Genomic DNA, 15918 nt, shown 5'->3' with positions numbered 1-15918 from the left:
GTGTTTCTTGTTTTGTTTATATAGATTAGACCGTTGGTTTTCCGGTTTGAATGGTTTTACACTAGTAATTTTGGGGCCCTTTATAGCTTGTTGTTCGGTGTGAGCCAAGCCTCTGTGTTGAAGGCCGTACTTTAACCTATAATGGTTTACTTTTTAAATTGTTATTTGGATGGAGAGTTGTCTCATTGGCACTCACACAACATATTCCTATATCTAAGTCATGTTATTATTTAAAACTAATAAGTGACTACAGCACTAACTATGCATTCCCTTTGCAAGCTAGGCTTTAACTTAAGTTATTAAATAAATTGATTTTCTAAAAAATCAATTTATATACTTGTATAAACAGATACACTGATTCAGTGTTATTAAAAAAAATGTCTTTTGACTTCAGATTTGCAATCAGAAGACATGGGTATTTGAAAAATAGCACTATTTTTATTACTATAAAATAAATAATTACATTCAAAAACAATGAAAATGAAAGACGTAATAAAAAATGTTGGCAATTATGCACATTTGAATATAAAACATTGATATTAAGTAGCTATGGCACTGAACAGAAAGAAACAACATATAATTGGTTGTCACAATATTCTAAAAAAAGCAAGATATACATAAGTTTACTTAAATTTCTTCACAATAGTTTACAATCTTAATTTGTATACTGTAGTAACCATACTAACATCAATGAAGCATTCATTTAATTTATAATTATAATAAAACATTATACAATAGGAGTGTCATCAGTATTTACTGTCGACATATCAACCTGTATAGAACCTGTCTGGTCTGTATCTATTGTTCTACTGTTTATATTGCTATGAACTTCTACTTCAATTAACCCTTCTGTTTGTTTATTATCACTTTTGTTACTTTCTTCTTGATTGGATGATACACTAACTACATTTGTTTCACAACTTTCTATTGGTCTATTAATTTCCACTTCTTGTTTATCACTAGTCACATGATCTTTCTGTCTTACCTTTACATCTGTCTGAGTATCATTGCTATAATTAGTTTCTGAACTGGAACCAAACACAATGTAATTATTCATTGATTCAGTAGGAACTGATTTTTTATGAGTTATTTCCCTTTGTTCTAGTGAAGCTGTATCCCAGTCACTGGGACCCCCATCTGATGTATAGTTACTCTGACTGTCTTTTATTAATGGTGTCCGTTCTGTATCATTGGTTTTTATTCTTGGTTTACTCACTGTTTTCTTTACTGCTTTACCTGAAATGTCAAAGAAAATTTTATATCACACTAGAGACAAATTATAAAACAATTTTGGACTCAACAAAAAAAGATGCAACTACCACTGACAACCATCTTGTAAAAAAACACACAACAAATTAAACCAACAAGGAAAAATATAATGTAATGGTGGTCAAACTAAAATATCAATTGTTAGGACTCTTTTAGTAAAGCCTGTATTAAATTTTAAGATATTTTGTAGGAAAATGCTAGAAAAGAATTGTTGTCCCCCAATTTCTGCAATGTTGTCATGTCATAAAGCAATGGCTAAGTTTTATTTATGTTTTAGTTTTAAGGGAACTTGATCCTCTTGCACATACAAAAAATGCTAGAACATACATGTATCATTTATCAAACTTTGTATGCAACCCTGAATCTATTTATTTGATTATACAGGTTATTTGAAAAATTTTAGAGATAAATTGATCTAATAAACTATAACATTGTCTAAATCAGTGCTGCACAATATATGTTTAACATACTTTTTGAACAAATAAGAATAAAATGTCACACCAGTTTTAAATGTTTCAAGTTGTGATTGTCATTGCTGATAAATTGGCCTAATATACATATGCTGATATCCTCGGACACTTATCGATCTTTTTCAAAGTCTTTTGTTTCACTTGCCCTTATTTCAAACTTAAGATGATACAAAGATGTAAAATTAACAAAAATGTTCAAAGCCAAAAATAAAATGAAGAAAAAATTATTGCTTGTTAACTAAACCATAAGCAAATCTTAATAATCATCTCTGATGTGGACTATAATTCAATCATTTGTTTATAAGGTAGAACTATACAGTCCTGTCAGGACTTACTTATTATTTTAGCATGCTCCAGCACATCATCCCTCATGTCTGAGACATCCCACATGGACAGGAAGGCTCCACAGCAGTTAGACTGGTGTACATTCTCCTCTGTGACAATGAATGGTTTGTGGGAAAATGAGTAGTAATGGGCAATGGCGGCTATAAACATTTCTACACAGATAATAAAATCCTGTAAAGAAAATCAAGTACTGACAATACTGTTCTCAACATTTCTACACAGATAATAAAATCCTGTAAAGATAATCAAAGTACTGACAATACTGTTATCAACAGTTCTACACAGATAGTAAAATCCTGTAAAAGAAATTACACCTACTGACAATAATGTTATACACATTTCTAAATAGATAATTAAATCCTGGATAGAAAAAATTCCTGACAAAACTATTTTAATCATTTCATTATGATACTGTGCATTCACTATAAATATTTTCGTTGGATACCAATATTGGTGAATTTCATGGCTTTAGGAAATCCACAAATTTAGAGATTGAATTGAGAGAGGAAAAATGTGTACTAAGTTTCAAATCGATAAGACACCAACTAAGTCAAAAACGACCTTGACCAAAAACTTTAACCTGAAGTAGGACAGATGTAAATACAAATAAAGGAACAAAGGAAAGGTCACCATACAGCCTTTAACAATGAGCATAGTCATCTATAAAAAGTCCAAGAAGGACAAATGTAAAACAAGAAAACTATCAGCCTGATTTATGTACAAAACAAGGAAAAGAAATTATTTAATGACTGTTTTGTTTTTATCCTGAATATGCATGATGTATTTGCCACTAACCTGAAAAAAACAAAAACAAACTTTGTGGATAGTTATCTCATTGGCAATCATATATACCACATGTCATTATTTTTATATTAAAGCAAACAGCAGTTAATCAATCAATTGATTTTGTTTGTACTTGTGAACTTAGGCTTAGACTTTGAAGTTAAATAATGCCGTCCTTTAGAGAACAGTTGTTAAAGTTTTAATCACAATCTTTATTGAAGCAAATTGAGCTTATTCAAAGCACGTGTTAAACGCAGGACTTTGGGAAAGATCGGAGAGCCGACAACCTTGCTTCGGACGTTGTTCATCAAAATTCTCCCAATTTACAAGGTACGTAAATATCGTCTTCCATGTAATTTGAAATTGCCGCCAACTTATATCAGATGATTTTTGAAATTGCCGCCAACTTATATCAGCTGATTAATAGACTACTGACGTATGTAATACGTATCCATGACCAACAATATTCCTACGACTTTTGCCATATGGGTAATGTAAACGACTCATCTTCATAGATTTTCGGCGATCAAATATTTCATACAATTGATTTTTGACATCTTAGCCAACAGAACAGGGGATAATAAACTATAGAAGGATTTCTATCGAGCACTACTTCCTATGTGCAACTTCAAAACTTTTGGGAAAATCGACGACCATTTAACGTTTTTATGGTAATATTTTTTATAATCAAGAATAAAAAGTATGAAAAAAGTGTCCAATAAGTTATAAATAACACGATAGCCAGCCAGATAATAAAAGTGGCACATATTTCAGCATTTATTGGGTAGAACATAAATCTAGGGCGCTCGCATAAAGCAGCTTAACTGCTTAAAAACAAAAACAAACTTTGTGGATAGTTATCTCATTGGCAATCATATATACCACATCTCATTATTTTTATATTAAAGCAAACAGCAGTTAATCAATCAATTGATTTTGTTTGTACTTGTGAACTTAGGCTGCCCTATCACTAACTTCTCACGCCATTCAATTGCTATAGCTACCTGTAAGCCTGTTGCTACATCAGTGATACTGTGATAGAAATCCCAGGTCCCTCCACTTGGTATAACATCTAGTTTGACTAGTATTGCAATAGCTAGGGATTGCCTGAAAAAAATGAGCAATCAGAATTCTCAAATATAATTATACTTTTTGTCCTTTTTGGTTTATAAGCTCTTCATCTTTTAGTAATAAGGTTTGGATTGTTTTTATCTTTTATGTTATGGCTTTCATTGACTGAACATGTTCATGAGACACAGATGATGCCCTCCCCCCCCCCCCCCCCCCCACCACCAAAAAAAAACAAAACCTCTGTGCATATAATGTAATAAAGAGTCATAAATCAAGAATGATTAAAGTGACGCCACCAAAATTCAAACTTGATCTGAGTTTTGTGAATACATGTATAAGCATTATGTATAAGATTCATAAAATTGGTTGAGGCAAACTAAAGTTAGAGAATGGAAAGGAAAATTTTGTCTTTATCCCATTTGTAAAAGAAGATAACATTAGAAATGTTAAGGTGAGGCCACATAAATTCAAATTTGATCTGTTTTTTGTGGTGATCAGCATTTATAAATGTCATAACATTTGCTATAGCCAAACTAATGTTACAGAATGGAAACCAATGTACTTTATGTCCCCTTTGCAATGGAAGGAGCATAGAAAATGTGAAAACCTATTTGAACCCCAATTTATATCTAGAGACTCCTGGAAACTTCTATTACATCCCTGTTATATTTTATCTATTTACTTTTGTTTATTAGGCATAACAGTTACTCTAGTCATACACAAACTTTCTCAGATTGCTGATAACACATCTATTATCTAAGATGATGATACATACATCACTCTGTTAAAAGAATTGTTGGTGTTCTATTGTTTTAGTTGACTTTTACATTTTTGAATAAATATATCTGTTCTTCCTACTTACCAAAAACAGAAGAATACAACAAATTTAACACACAGAAATTTAGGAACTGGATTAATTGGTGCTAGTTCTGTTTTCATTGCTTTATAAAACAATACCAAACTATACATCGCTATCTGAAATATAAAACAATACCAAACTATACATCGCCATCTGAAAAATATAACAATACCAAACTATACATCGCCATCTGAAATATAAAACAATACCAAACTATACATCGCCATCTGAAATATAAAACAATACCAAACTATACATCGCCATCTGAAATATAAAACAATACCAAACTATACATCGCCATCTGAAATATAAAACAATACCAAACTATACATCGCCATCTGAAATATAAAACAATACCAAACTATACATCGCCATCTGAAATATAAAACAATACCAAACTATACATCGCCATCTGAAATATAAAACAATACCAAACTATACATCGCCATCTGAAATATAAAACAATACCAAACTATACATCGCCATCTGAAATATAAAACAATACCAAACTATACATCGCCATCTGAAATATAAAACAATACCAAACTATACATCGCCATCTGAAATATAAAACAATACCAAATTATACATCGCTATCTGAAATATAAAACAATACCAAACTATACATCGCCATCTGAAATATAAAACAATACCAAACTATACATCGCCATCTGAAATATAAAACAATACCAAACTATACATCGCCATCTGAAATATAAAACAATACCAAACTATACATCGCCATCTGAAATATAAAACAATACCAAACTATACATCGCCATCTGAAATATAAAACAATACCAAACTATACATCGCCATCTGAAATATAAAACAATACCAAATTATACATCGCTATCTGAAATATAAAACAATACCAAATTATACATCGCTATCTGAAATATAAAACAATACCAAACTATACATCGCCATCTGAAATATAAAACAATACCAAATTATACATCGCTATCTGAAATATAAAACAATACCAAACTATACATCGCCATCTGAAATATAAAACAATACCAAATTATACATCGCTATCTGAAATATAAAACAATACCAAACTATACATCGCCATCTGAAATATAAAACAATACCAAATTATACATCCCTATGTGAAAAATAAAACTATACCAATATCCTTGTTGTGATTCGTCAGAGGTCTCAAATAGTTATTGTAACCGTTTTTTTGGGAAAAAATTAACATGATTCGACAAATCAGTCAAGTTTTTATTGTCTTAAAGAAAGTGTACATTTTATCGTCATACACCAAAAATTACCTTTAACGTCATTTGTCAAGAATTTTTACCATTATTCGTCATGAAGACAAACTCCCCACCGGTTCCAGCTCTGTTCCCCATACTACTCTACATTAATCACATTGATAGAGCAATGGAAAATAGTTCCAGAATAGAAACGATCACTGTACGGAGTTTGTTATGACCCTCATGAAAACTATGTGTAATTTAAACAGTCCTAAATGGAAGTCTAGTCAATTACTCAATAGTCCAACTGAGGACAGAAACCATATTCAGACGCTTATTTTTTTTTCTCCCAAAATAACTCAAACAGAATAATCATAAGTGAAGATGACAAATGAAACTATGAATGGTACCTACATGACACAAAGGCATGATGATTAATTCATTGTGGAAGGAAGAGAAGCGACTCACAAAATGAGGTCTTCTTGTTTAATAGTATATATAGATACTTACAATTTGTGATATATTATTAATGATGACAAGATAAGACCAGGCAGATTTAAAATCAAAGTCTCCCTCATGATATTTACCTCCCATCTCACAGGCTCTAAAAAATAAAAAACATTTAAAAGAAACTGATGTATGGTAGTTGTTTGGTGATGTTGGTCGTAACAGTTTATTGTTACTCAATTTTTACATAGATTAGAGCCTTGGTTTTTTGTTTGAATTGTTTTACACATGTCATTTTTGAAGCCCTTTAAAGCTTGCTTTAAGTCGTGGGTCTTGGCCCCGTTTGAAGACTGTACTTTCACCTATAATGGTTGACAAATTGTGACTTGAATGGAGAGTTGTCTCATTTGCACTCATACCATATCAACTTATATATTCATATTTGTTAAAAGGGTAAGCTATATCCATCTATTTCAATTAACTTACAAGGCAACAACAGTAGTTAGAGGTCTAACAATAGTGTACTGTAGGGCTCCATGTTTACATCTCTGTATAAAATTTCTGAAAAAGAGGTCAAAGATCAGAAGTCAGATATATTATATATACGTCAAATGTTTTCTAAAATAAAATAAAGTAATCATGCAGACTTCACATCTCTCCATAGTTTTCAGAAGCAAAGACTTATCAAAGATCTACCCAAACCATTTTACAGAGATATTGGATACTTAAACAATGAGCTACCTAGACGATACTTATTTATATACCATGGTGGTGAACAGCACAGAGGACAGATATGTGTGACTGGATCTTAATATAACTATGAGCTAACCATACCTGTTTATTTTCCATGGCTGTATACAGCACAGAGGACAGATATGTGTGACTGGATCTTAATATAACAATGAGCTAATCATACCTGTTTATTCTCCATGGCCGTATACAGCACAGAGGACAGATATGTGTGACTGGATCTTAATATAACAATGAGCTTACCATACCTGTTTATTCTCCATGGACGTATACAGCACAGAGGACAAGTATGTGTGACTGGATCTTAATATAACAATGAGCTAACTATACCTGTTTATTCTCCATTACCGTATACAGCACAGAGGACAGATATGTGTGACTGGATCTTTATATAACAATGAGCTAACCATACCTGTTTATTCTCCATGGCAGTATACAGCACAGGGGACAGATATGTGTGACTGGATCTTAATATAACAATGAGCTTACCATACCTGTTTATTCTCCATGGCCGTATACAGCACAGAGGACAGATCTATATGTGTGACTGGATCTTAATATAACAATGAGCTTACCATACCTGTTTATTCTCCATGGACGTATACAGCACAGAGGACAAGTATGTGTGACTGGATCTTAATATAACAATGAGCTAACCATACCTGTTTATTCTCCATGGCCGTATACAGCACAGAGGACAGATATGTGTGACTGGATCTTAATATAACAATGAGCTTACCATACCTGTTTATTCTCCATGGCCGTATACAGCACAGAGGACAGATATGTGTGACTGGATCTTAATATAACAATGAGCTTACCATACCTGTTTATTCTCCATGGACGTATACAGCACAGAGGACAGATATGTGTGACTGGATCTTAATATAACAATGAGCTAACCATACCTGTTTATTCTCCATGGCCGTATACAGCACAGAGGACAGATATGTGTGACTGGATCTTTCTGTTCGAAATGTTGTAGTTGATGTTGATTATTGAGATATTGTAAGAGGTAAGCCATGAAGTTATAGATCACATAGGCTTCATAACATTCTCTGATAGTGTCTAAATAAATGGCAGCATGTGGAAAACGAAGGGCAAACCACTGTAATAAAAGTGAAATAAATGTTATTACATTCATCTTTGTTCATCTAAATATATGGCAGCATATGGTTAACCAAAGGAAAACCACTGTAATAAATGGGAAATAAATGTTATTACATTCCTCTTTGCTCATCTAAATATATGGCAGGATGAGGAAAACAAAGGGCAAACCACTGTAATACAAGTGAAATAAATTAAAACGTTATTACATTCCTAATGGTTTGTCTAAGTATATGGCAGCATGCCTGAAACGAAGGGCAAACCACTGCAATAAAAGTGAAATAAATCTTATAAAATTCCTCATGGTTTGTCTTAATATACATAATGTACAGCAAGATATAAAGGGACAAATAACCGTTTTAAATAAATTATCAAATGTCTCTTTTGAAGTCTAATTATATGGCAGCATGCTGGAAATGAGGAGAAAACCGTTTTGATAAAAGTGTTATATTTGTTTTCTTTTAGTGTCTATCATACAGTCATGACAGTATATCTGGTGTATAATAACACATCACAATTGGTGGCATATAACATGTATTAAAATAGCAACAATAATAAACAAAATAGAGCACTAGCACTGCACTGCTGTAAATTATTCATATTGTTTTTATCACTTCTTTTTTTTTTTCACATTGATGTTTTAGTTTTTTATATCTTTTTTTAAATTAACAGCACAATAAAAATCATAACTTACTGCATTTACTCCATAAATTGGCACCATCCATAAAATTCTGAAAGAAAAATATAAAAGGTTACCATGTTTACAAAATATGTGCATAAATTAATAATATGTTTTGCTAAATCAATATGATAATTCATAAATGTATATTGTGTGGACTGTAAATTATACCTAACAATCATAATAGACATATATTTGCTGTAAGTCAGGGGTACTTACTTGTACAAGTAATTGTTGTTAACTTGAAGAAGTTAATATTAATATACTTTATATATTATAAGTAATTGAAAGGTACTTATAGAAGCCATGGAAGTGTGTTTTATTTACTTGATTTTTTTTTTTTAAATAATATGATAAAACTGTTCTCTTAAATAACAAAAGTAAAACTTTCTTTATAGTCTTGTTTTCAGTCACAACACATGTCTGCAATTTCATACATTGTCAATATGTCAATATGGTCAAAGTGTCTTCTTGTATGAACAAGCTTTCTGTGAGTATTGCATGGCAATTATGCAATACATAGTCCCTTCACTAAAGAAAGAAAAAGAAAGAAAGAAGAAAGAAAGAAAGAAAGAAAGAAAGAAAGAAAGAAAGAAAGAAGGACGGACGGACGGAGGGAGGGACGGACAGACAGACAGACAGACAGACAGACAGACAGACAGACAGACAGACAGACAGACAGACAGACAGAACAGACAGACAGACAGACAGACAGACAGACAGACAGACAGACAGACAGACAGACAGACAGACAGACAGACAGACAGACAGACAAACAGACAAACACAGACAGACTGCCTTTAGAAGTAAAGGTTACATACATATTCAGAACTAAACAGCTAAATGTGTATTTATTTGATGCATCTGAATCTGATGTATAAATTGATTTAAGTACATGTGACATAAAAGAAAGTTACCTAATGATGTGACGCTGGAGATTTGGCTGTGTATAGTTTACTAGATGTTGTAACATTCCAAATAATGAAATAGGTAAGGCACATAGTACAAAGATACCCGAGGCAAACCAGGCTTGTACGTGTGTGGGTTTGTCAGCTCTGTTCAGTTCTATGATACACAAGGGAAGTGCAACAAACAGAGCCAGTATGAAATAGAGGAGGATAATAAAAGGCCGTATCCAAAGCCTCCAGTCCCTTCGCAAGTCCATCTTTCTCACGGACACTGCAGATACTGTGGGAGTTTCCTTGTGGTTTGTTGATAAATCATAATGTAGGGAACGAAAAGACAAGAAACCTTCCAAATACACTAATCATGGTTAGCAAAATGCTTCTCAAGTTTTATCGTGTAACGCAAACGTTTAGAAGATTATGTTTTTTCGGGCACCTTGTTCTAGGGATGCTGATTCAACACCGCTGATACATTAACGTTAATAAAGGGGGGGGGGGGGGGGTCACAAATACTTCTTTACGTTGCTCTTCACTGCTCATCAGATTATAAATGTAGTAAAACTGTAGATCGATGGCTTTTTTTTCTGCCCAAGAATTACCAGCGGGCTCACTTAATTAAAGACATGATTGATTGCTTTTTCAAACCACTTTCAACACTTAATAACTTCTTCTTTCTTCTTTATTTACGAAATATCATTAACTTTTTTAGGAATAATATTCTCGAATTCGGTGCATGAGGTTGCTATGAGTTGATTTTCTTTTTTCTTTTATTTATTTATGTTATTTACATATTTTTTTTATAATGATATGAAAACAATATTTACATAAAGTTTAGGTGAGAGAATGTTTGATTTCGTGTGGTCATTGTTTGATGGTGGAGAAAGAAGGACCGACCTTCTGTAGGAAAACTAACGCCGATCCTATTCATAATAGATTTTGAGTCGAGCGCACCTTCCACGTGCGCCGGTATTTGAGCTCACAACATTGGCGGATCCAGGGGCAGAGACATATATGAGGGGCAGAGACATATGTCTCTGCCCCCCCCCCCCCCCCTTATTAAAATGTCTGGATCCGCCCCTGTACAACCTGGTGACATCCCATTAGTCCGACAACCATTATTCCGACAACCATTATTCCGACAGCCCACTATTCCGACAGCCCATTACTCCGACAACCCACTATTCCGACAACCCAATACTCCGACAGCCCATTATTCCGAAAATGCATTTTTCTTATGTGTATGGGTAAATTTTCTCTAAAAAGTACCAACTCCGTTCTCTGTAATATTTGTGGTTGTCTGTTTTGATCCCAATTATTCTTTCCATGCGGGATGTAAGTCTAAGTACATTGGAGTTGATACACATGCTTATTGCAACTGCTCATCAGTCCTTACCCGGGTCCCTCTTTCGTTTTACGTGTCTGAGTATTTCATTTTCTTAACATTTCATCGTTTCTGTGTCCCCTCTCAGTTTGTGCTGTTCTAGTTCGCTGTTTTTTGTGTGTGGTGGGTCAACCTTCTTTCACTAGATCGTCGGATACCCCCTTTCGCGTATCAGGGGGGCCGTGAGGTTTTGTCACTATTAACTACATAAAGAAATATATCGGAGTTGGATATTTGAATTAATTTTGTCGCAGAAATAAGGGACTAATGTAGCGTCAGTAAAATTGAGAAAAACAAAGAGACAAATACATTGACGGATCCAAAGGGGGGGGGGGGGGGTCCTGGGGGGTGGAACCCCCATTTTTGGCCAATCAATGCATTTGAATGGGAGCATATAGTTGGAACCCCCCTTTAATCAGGGTTGGGAATCCCCCCGTTTTCAAATTGCTGGATCCGCCCTTGAAATACATACCCAGATCCTTAAACATAAGATCACAACTAGGACGAAATATATGCTCAGAAAAGATCAGCAATTCCAGTTATGAATACGGTATCATGTTGGGGAATGTTAATCCACGAAATACGGAGACAGTACACAGCACTTTAAGTGATCGATCAGACATAGTCTGAGAGATGACACTTAATTTATTTGTAGTGATTCCAATTTTATATCCCGAGCTTATTTCAGAATCTAGAAAAATATGCCTCCTTTATAATGGTTGAAGGAAGTACAGGACTGATGATTTACAACAAAACGAAAAAAAAATATGACGGACATGAACATTGCGGCAACTTCTTTTTCTTTTAAAAATATTCATGAGGAAAAGTGATATCGGGTCGGTGACTGTTTATGAAATGTATGACATAGAAATATAGTCAACGTATTTTGACTGTTCAAAAAGAACGAGTGCAGTATAAAAGCCAGTAACAACTAGTAGAAAATTCAACACAATGTGTGACATTATTGTCCTGCTTGTGTCTTTTTCAAATTGTCTAATTGTAAAAACTAACTACATTATGTGTTTTGTTGCAAACTTGACACTTATTTTTCATTTAAAGATTGTTTTCAAGGCGAAAACTGTTTAGCTACAATGAATCATTGATTTTCAGAAAGGAAGTTCATATGTTGATTAAGAATCGGTGCTCACCCATCACATTAAGAATTGAAAATGCCAGATATTCAAAAAATCGTATTGTACAGCTGATAGAGTTGAGGATGAGCGTCATTTTTGTCGAGCCTTCGACTTTAGTCGAAAAAGCGAGACTAAGCGATCCTACATTCCGTCGGCGGCGGCGTCGTCGGCGGCGTCAACAAATATTCACTCTGTGGTTAAAGTTTTTGAAATTTTAATAACTTTCTTAAACTTTACTGGATTTCTACCAACTTGAAACTTTGACAGAAGCTTGTTTATGATCATAAGATAGTATCCAGAAGTAAATTTTGTAAAAATAAAATTCCATTTTTTCTGTATTTTACTATAAATGGACTTAGTTTTTTCTGCGGGGAAACAAAACATTCACTCTGTGGTTAAAGTTTTTAGAATTTTAATAACTTTCTCAAAATATCCTGGGTTTGTACCAAACTTGGACAGAAGCTTGTTTATGATCATAAGATAGTATCCAGAAGTAAATTTTGTAAAAATAAAATTCCATTTTTTCCGTATTTTACTTATAAATGGACTTAGTTTTTTCTGTTGGGAAACATTACATTCACTCTGTGGTTAATGTTTTTAGAATTTTAATAACTTTCTTAAACTATCCTGGGTTTGTACCAAACTTGGACAGAAGCTTGTTTATGATCATAAGATAGTATCCAGAAGTAAATTTTGTAAATAAATAAATCCATTTTTTCCATATTTTACTTTTAAATGGACTTAGTTTTTCTGCGGGGAACCATTACGTATACTTGATATATGTAAATCTACAGGTTTACGAATATGTAATGGCAGATTTGGTACTGATAGTAGTAAATTTACTTTTCAAAATAAAAACGGTTGTAGTCTAATTGATTATATGTTGATATCACAAGACAGTATTTTTACTTCAATTAAGGCATTAACTGTTAAAGATTTTGATATGCTTTCATGTCATGCTCCATTAAGTGTTGAATTGTATTTAAATTTTGATAGAAAGATTAATGATCAATTTACTTGTGTAAAATCTGTTTACAATAGAGTGAAATGGAATGAAGGGTTTAAAGACGGTCTTGTAAATGACATGCTGGCGAATGTTCAAAAGTTTGATGATCTAATGTTAAATTTAACGGAACATGAGAACGATATTGACAAATGTGTTGGCGATTTGAATAACCTGCTTACGGAAATTTGTGAACAATACACGAAAACAGAAGTTGAATTTACAGATTATTGTGAACATTGTATAGATAGTAATGCTAATAAAAGTCGAAAATCGTTTGTTAAAATAGATAAACCATGGATTTCAGAAGATTGCAAAAATCTTTATAGACAATACAAATTAGCTTTGAATATTTTTAATGCAAACCATTCTAACGACAATAGAATAAGACTAAACTTAGCTAAACAGAAATATAAATGTACGGAGACTAAACTAAAAAGACAGTACAAAAACCAACAAGGTAATATGTTGAAAAATTTGCGAAGAAAAAACCCAAAGAAATTCTACCAGAAATTCAAAAGACCAAAGACCGAAAACGGACATAAAATAACTTTGGAACAATTTCAGAAACATTTTAAAAACTTAATGTCAAATAACTCAGAAACTGACAAGGCAACGAATACAGAAACTTTACCAAACGTACACGAGGAACTAGACATTCCATTTACAGATATCGAATTAGAAAAATGCTTGAAGAAATTGAAATATGATAAAGCTACTGGGTTCGACAACATCATGAACGAATATCTTATTGCTGGAAAAACTGTACTTATTCCAATATTGTGCAAACTTTTTTATAATATTCTTAATTCCGGAAATTTCCCTGAAATATGGGTTAACAGTATTATTGTACCTGTTTTTAAAAAAGGAGACGTGAATGACCCTAAAAATTACCGTGGAATATCTTTAGTATCGCATGTTGGGAAATTCTTCACCTCGCTGCTGAATACAAGGTTGCTACAATGGAGTGAAAAGAACAATGTGTTGACAGACGCACAATTTGGTTTCCGTCCAGGATTTGGAACAGTCGATGCCGTCTTTGCCCTTTATTCCCTTATCACTAATTATTTGAGTAAAGGTAAACGTTTATACTGTTGCTTTGTAGATTACACTAGAGCTTTTGATAGTGTCACACATTACAAATTGTGGCAAAGATTAGTCAGATGTGGAGTAACTGGTGAAGAAATATGGCGGAATGAACAAGTTGACTGTGGGATAGCTCCCGAAAAAAATGCAAGTAAAGGTGTCTAAAAGTCTTTAACTTAACCAAATTGGTACTGATAGTGAACTTAAATGAACAATTGAACGAATGATATGATTTTTGATGGAAGGAAAGAAGCGAAAAAATAGTAATAATACGACATCAGGTTTGACTCCACCTTATAAAACAGGTTCCAAGATGGCGACGAACCAAAACAATCAAAACAATATGAACTTATCTCAAGTTTTGACACAAGCCCATGAATCTTTACATGGATCCTATACTGAAGTCCCTATAAACAGCAATGTGAACAATAATCAGACATTTACATGCAGTCCAAACCAGATAAACCAACTTCAACAAAATTGTACTCGACCAGTTCTGCAGAGCACCCCCCTACCAATTCAATCTTCTGTTACTTATCAACAATCAGCACCTGTTCCGATGCAATTTTTACAACCCTCTGTTCCGTCATCCGTTCAAACTGAAAGCCTAATGCCTATCCCAAACATCACACCACAAATGATATACAGCAATATCAACGACACAAACCACAGATTACAACGTCTAGAACACATAATGAACGACAAACTGTCTAAGTTAGACCTACTTGATATATTTGCTGAAAAATTTGAGAAATTTGAAAACCACATATCCAAAATGAGCAATGAAATAAATGATATCAGAAATGTTCAGCAGAAACACTCACAAACAATAAATAAACAAGAAAATCATCATCATCAGATCGAAGATAGAGTGAGGAATCTTGAAAGATCAAACAGAAAATTGGAAAGTGAAAATTTCGAGTTAAAAGAAAAATTTCTTGAATTACAATCTCATTCCATGAAGTATAATCTAATTTTTGGTGGTATTCGAAATCAAGATGGTTATGAGGAAAATACACAAGAAGTATTGAGGTCTTTTCTTTCGGAAGAAATGGAAATTCCTAATGTTGGAGATATACAATTCCAAAATGTACACCGACTTGGTGAGCGGTCTGACGGCAAGGAACGAAGCATTATTGCCCGTTTTACTAGATTCAGTGACCATGAACGTGTTAACAGAGCAGCTGCGAGTAAATTAAAGAACAAACCACAATTTTCTATATATCAGCAATACCCGCGTGAAATAAATGAGAGGCGTAAAAAACTCATTCCTAGAATGAAGGAATTCAAAAGGCAAAGACGACACGCAAAGCTAGTGTACGATAAACTCCTGGTAGATGGTGAAGTATACAACCCTGACGTCCATCGTGAACCCCCGCCTACAATTCCAGGTCAACCGTTACCCAATAATAATGGAGATTATTA

At 33.4% G+C, this 15918-nt stretch overlaps 1 protein-coding gene across 2 annotated transcripts; it reads right to left on the bottom strand.

Moving 5' to 3' along the window:
- Positions 1 to 416: 416 nt before the first annotated feature.
- Positions 417 to 10805, bottom strand: LOC134695866 (transmembrane protein 184C-like). 2 transcript variants are annotated; one of them, XM_063557326.1, is made up of 9 exons: positions 10785 to 10805; positions 9001 to 9037; positions 8108 to 8307; positions 6936 to 7010; positions 6513 to 6606; positions 4801 to 4913; positions 3872 to 3974; positions 2075 to 2255; positions 417 to 1236 (listed from the first exon to the last, which is right to left on the bottom strand). In XM_063557326.1, the coding sequence occupies exons 2-9, from the start codon at positions 9025 to 9027 to the stop codon at positions 728 to 730; spliced, it is 1302 nt and encodes a 433-aa protein (XP_063413396.1). In that variant the 5' UTR covers positions 9028 to 9037; positions 10785 to 10805; the 3' UTR covers positions 417 to 727. The 2 variants fall into 2 exon arrangements, with proteins under 2 accessions (XP_063413396.1, XP_063413394.1); XM_063557324.1 differs by lacking the exon at positions 10785 to 10805 and adding an exon at positions 9903 to 10235.
- Positions 10806 to 15918: the final 5113 nt, after the last annotated feature.

Source organism: Mytilus trossulus, chromosome 14, assembly GCF_036588685.1.
Source record: "Mytilus trossulus isolate FHL-02 chromosome 14, PNRI_Mtr1.1.1.hap1, whole genome shotgun sequence".
NCBI lineage: Eukaryota > Metazoa > Mollusca > Bivalvia > Mytilida > Mytilidae > Mytilus > Mytilus trossulus.
The sequence above is the reverse complement of the archived record's forward strand: the minus strand, read 5'-3'. Positions and strand labels throughout refer to the sequence as shown.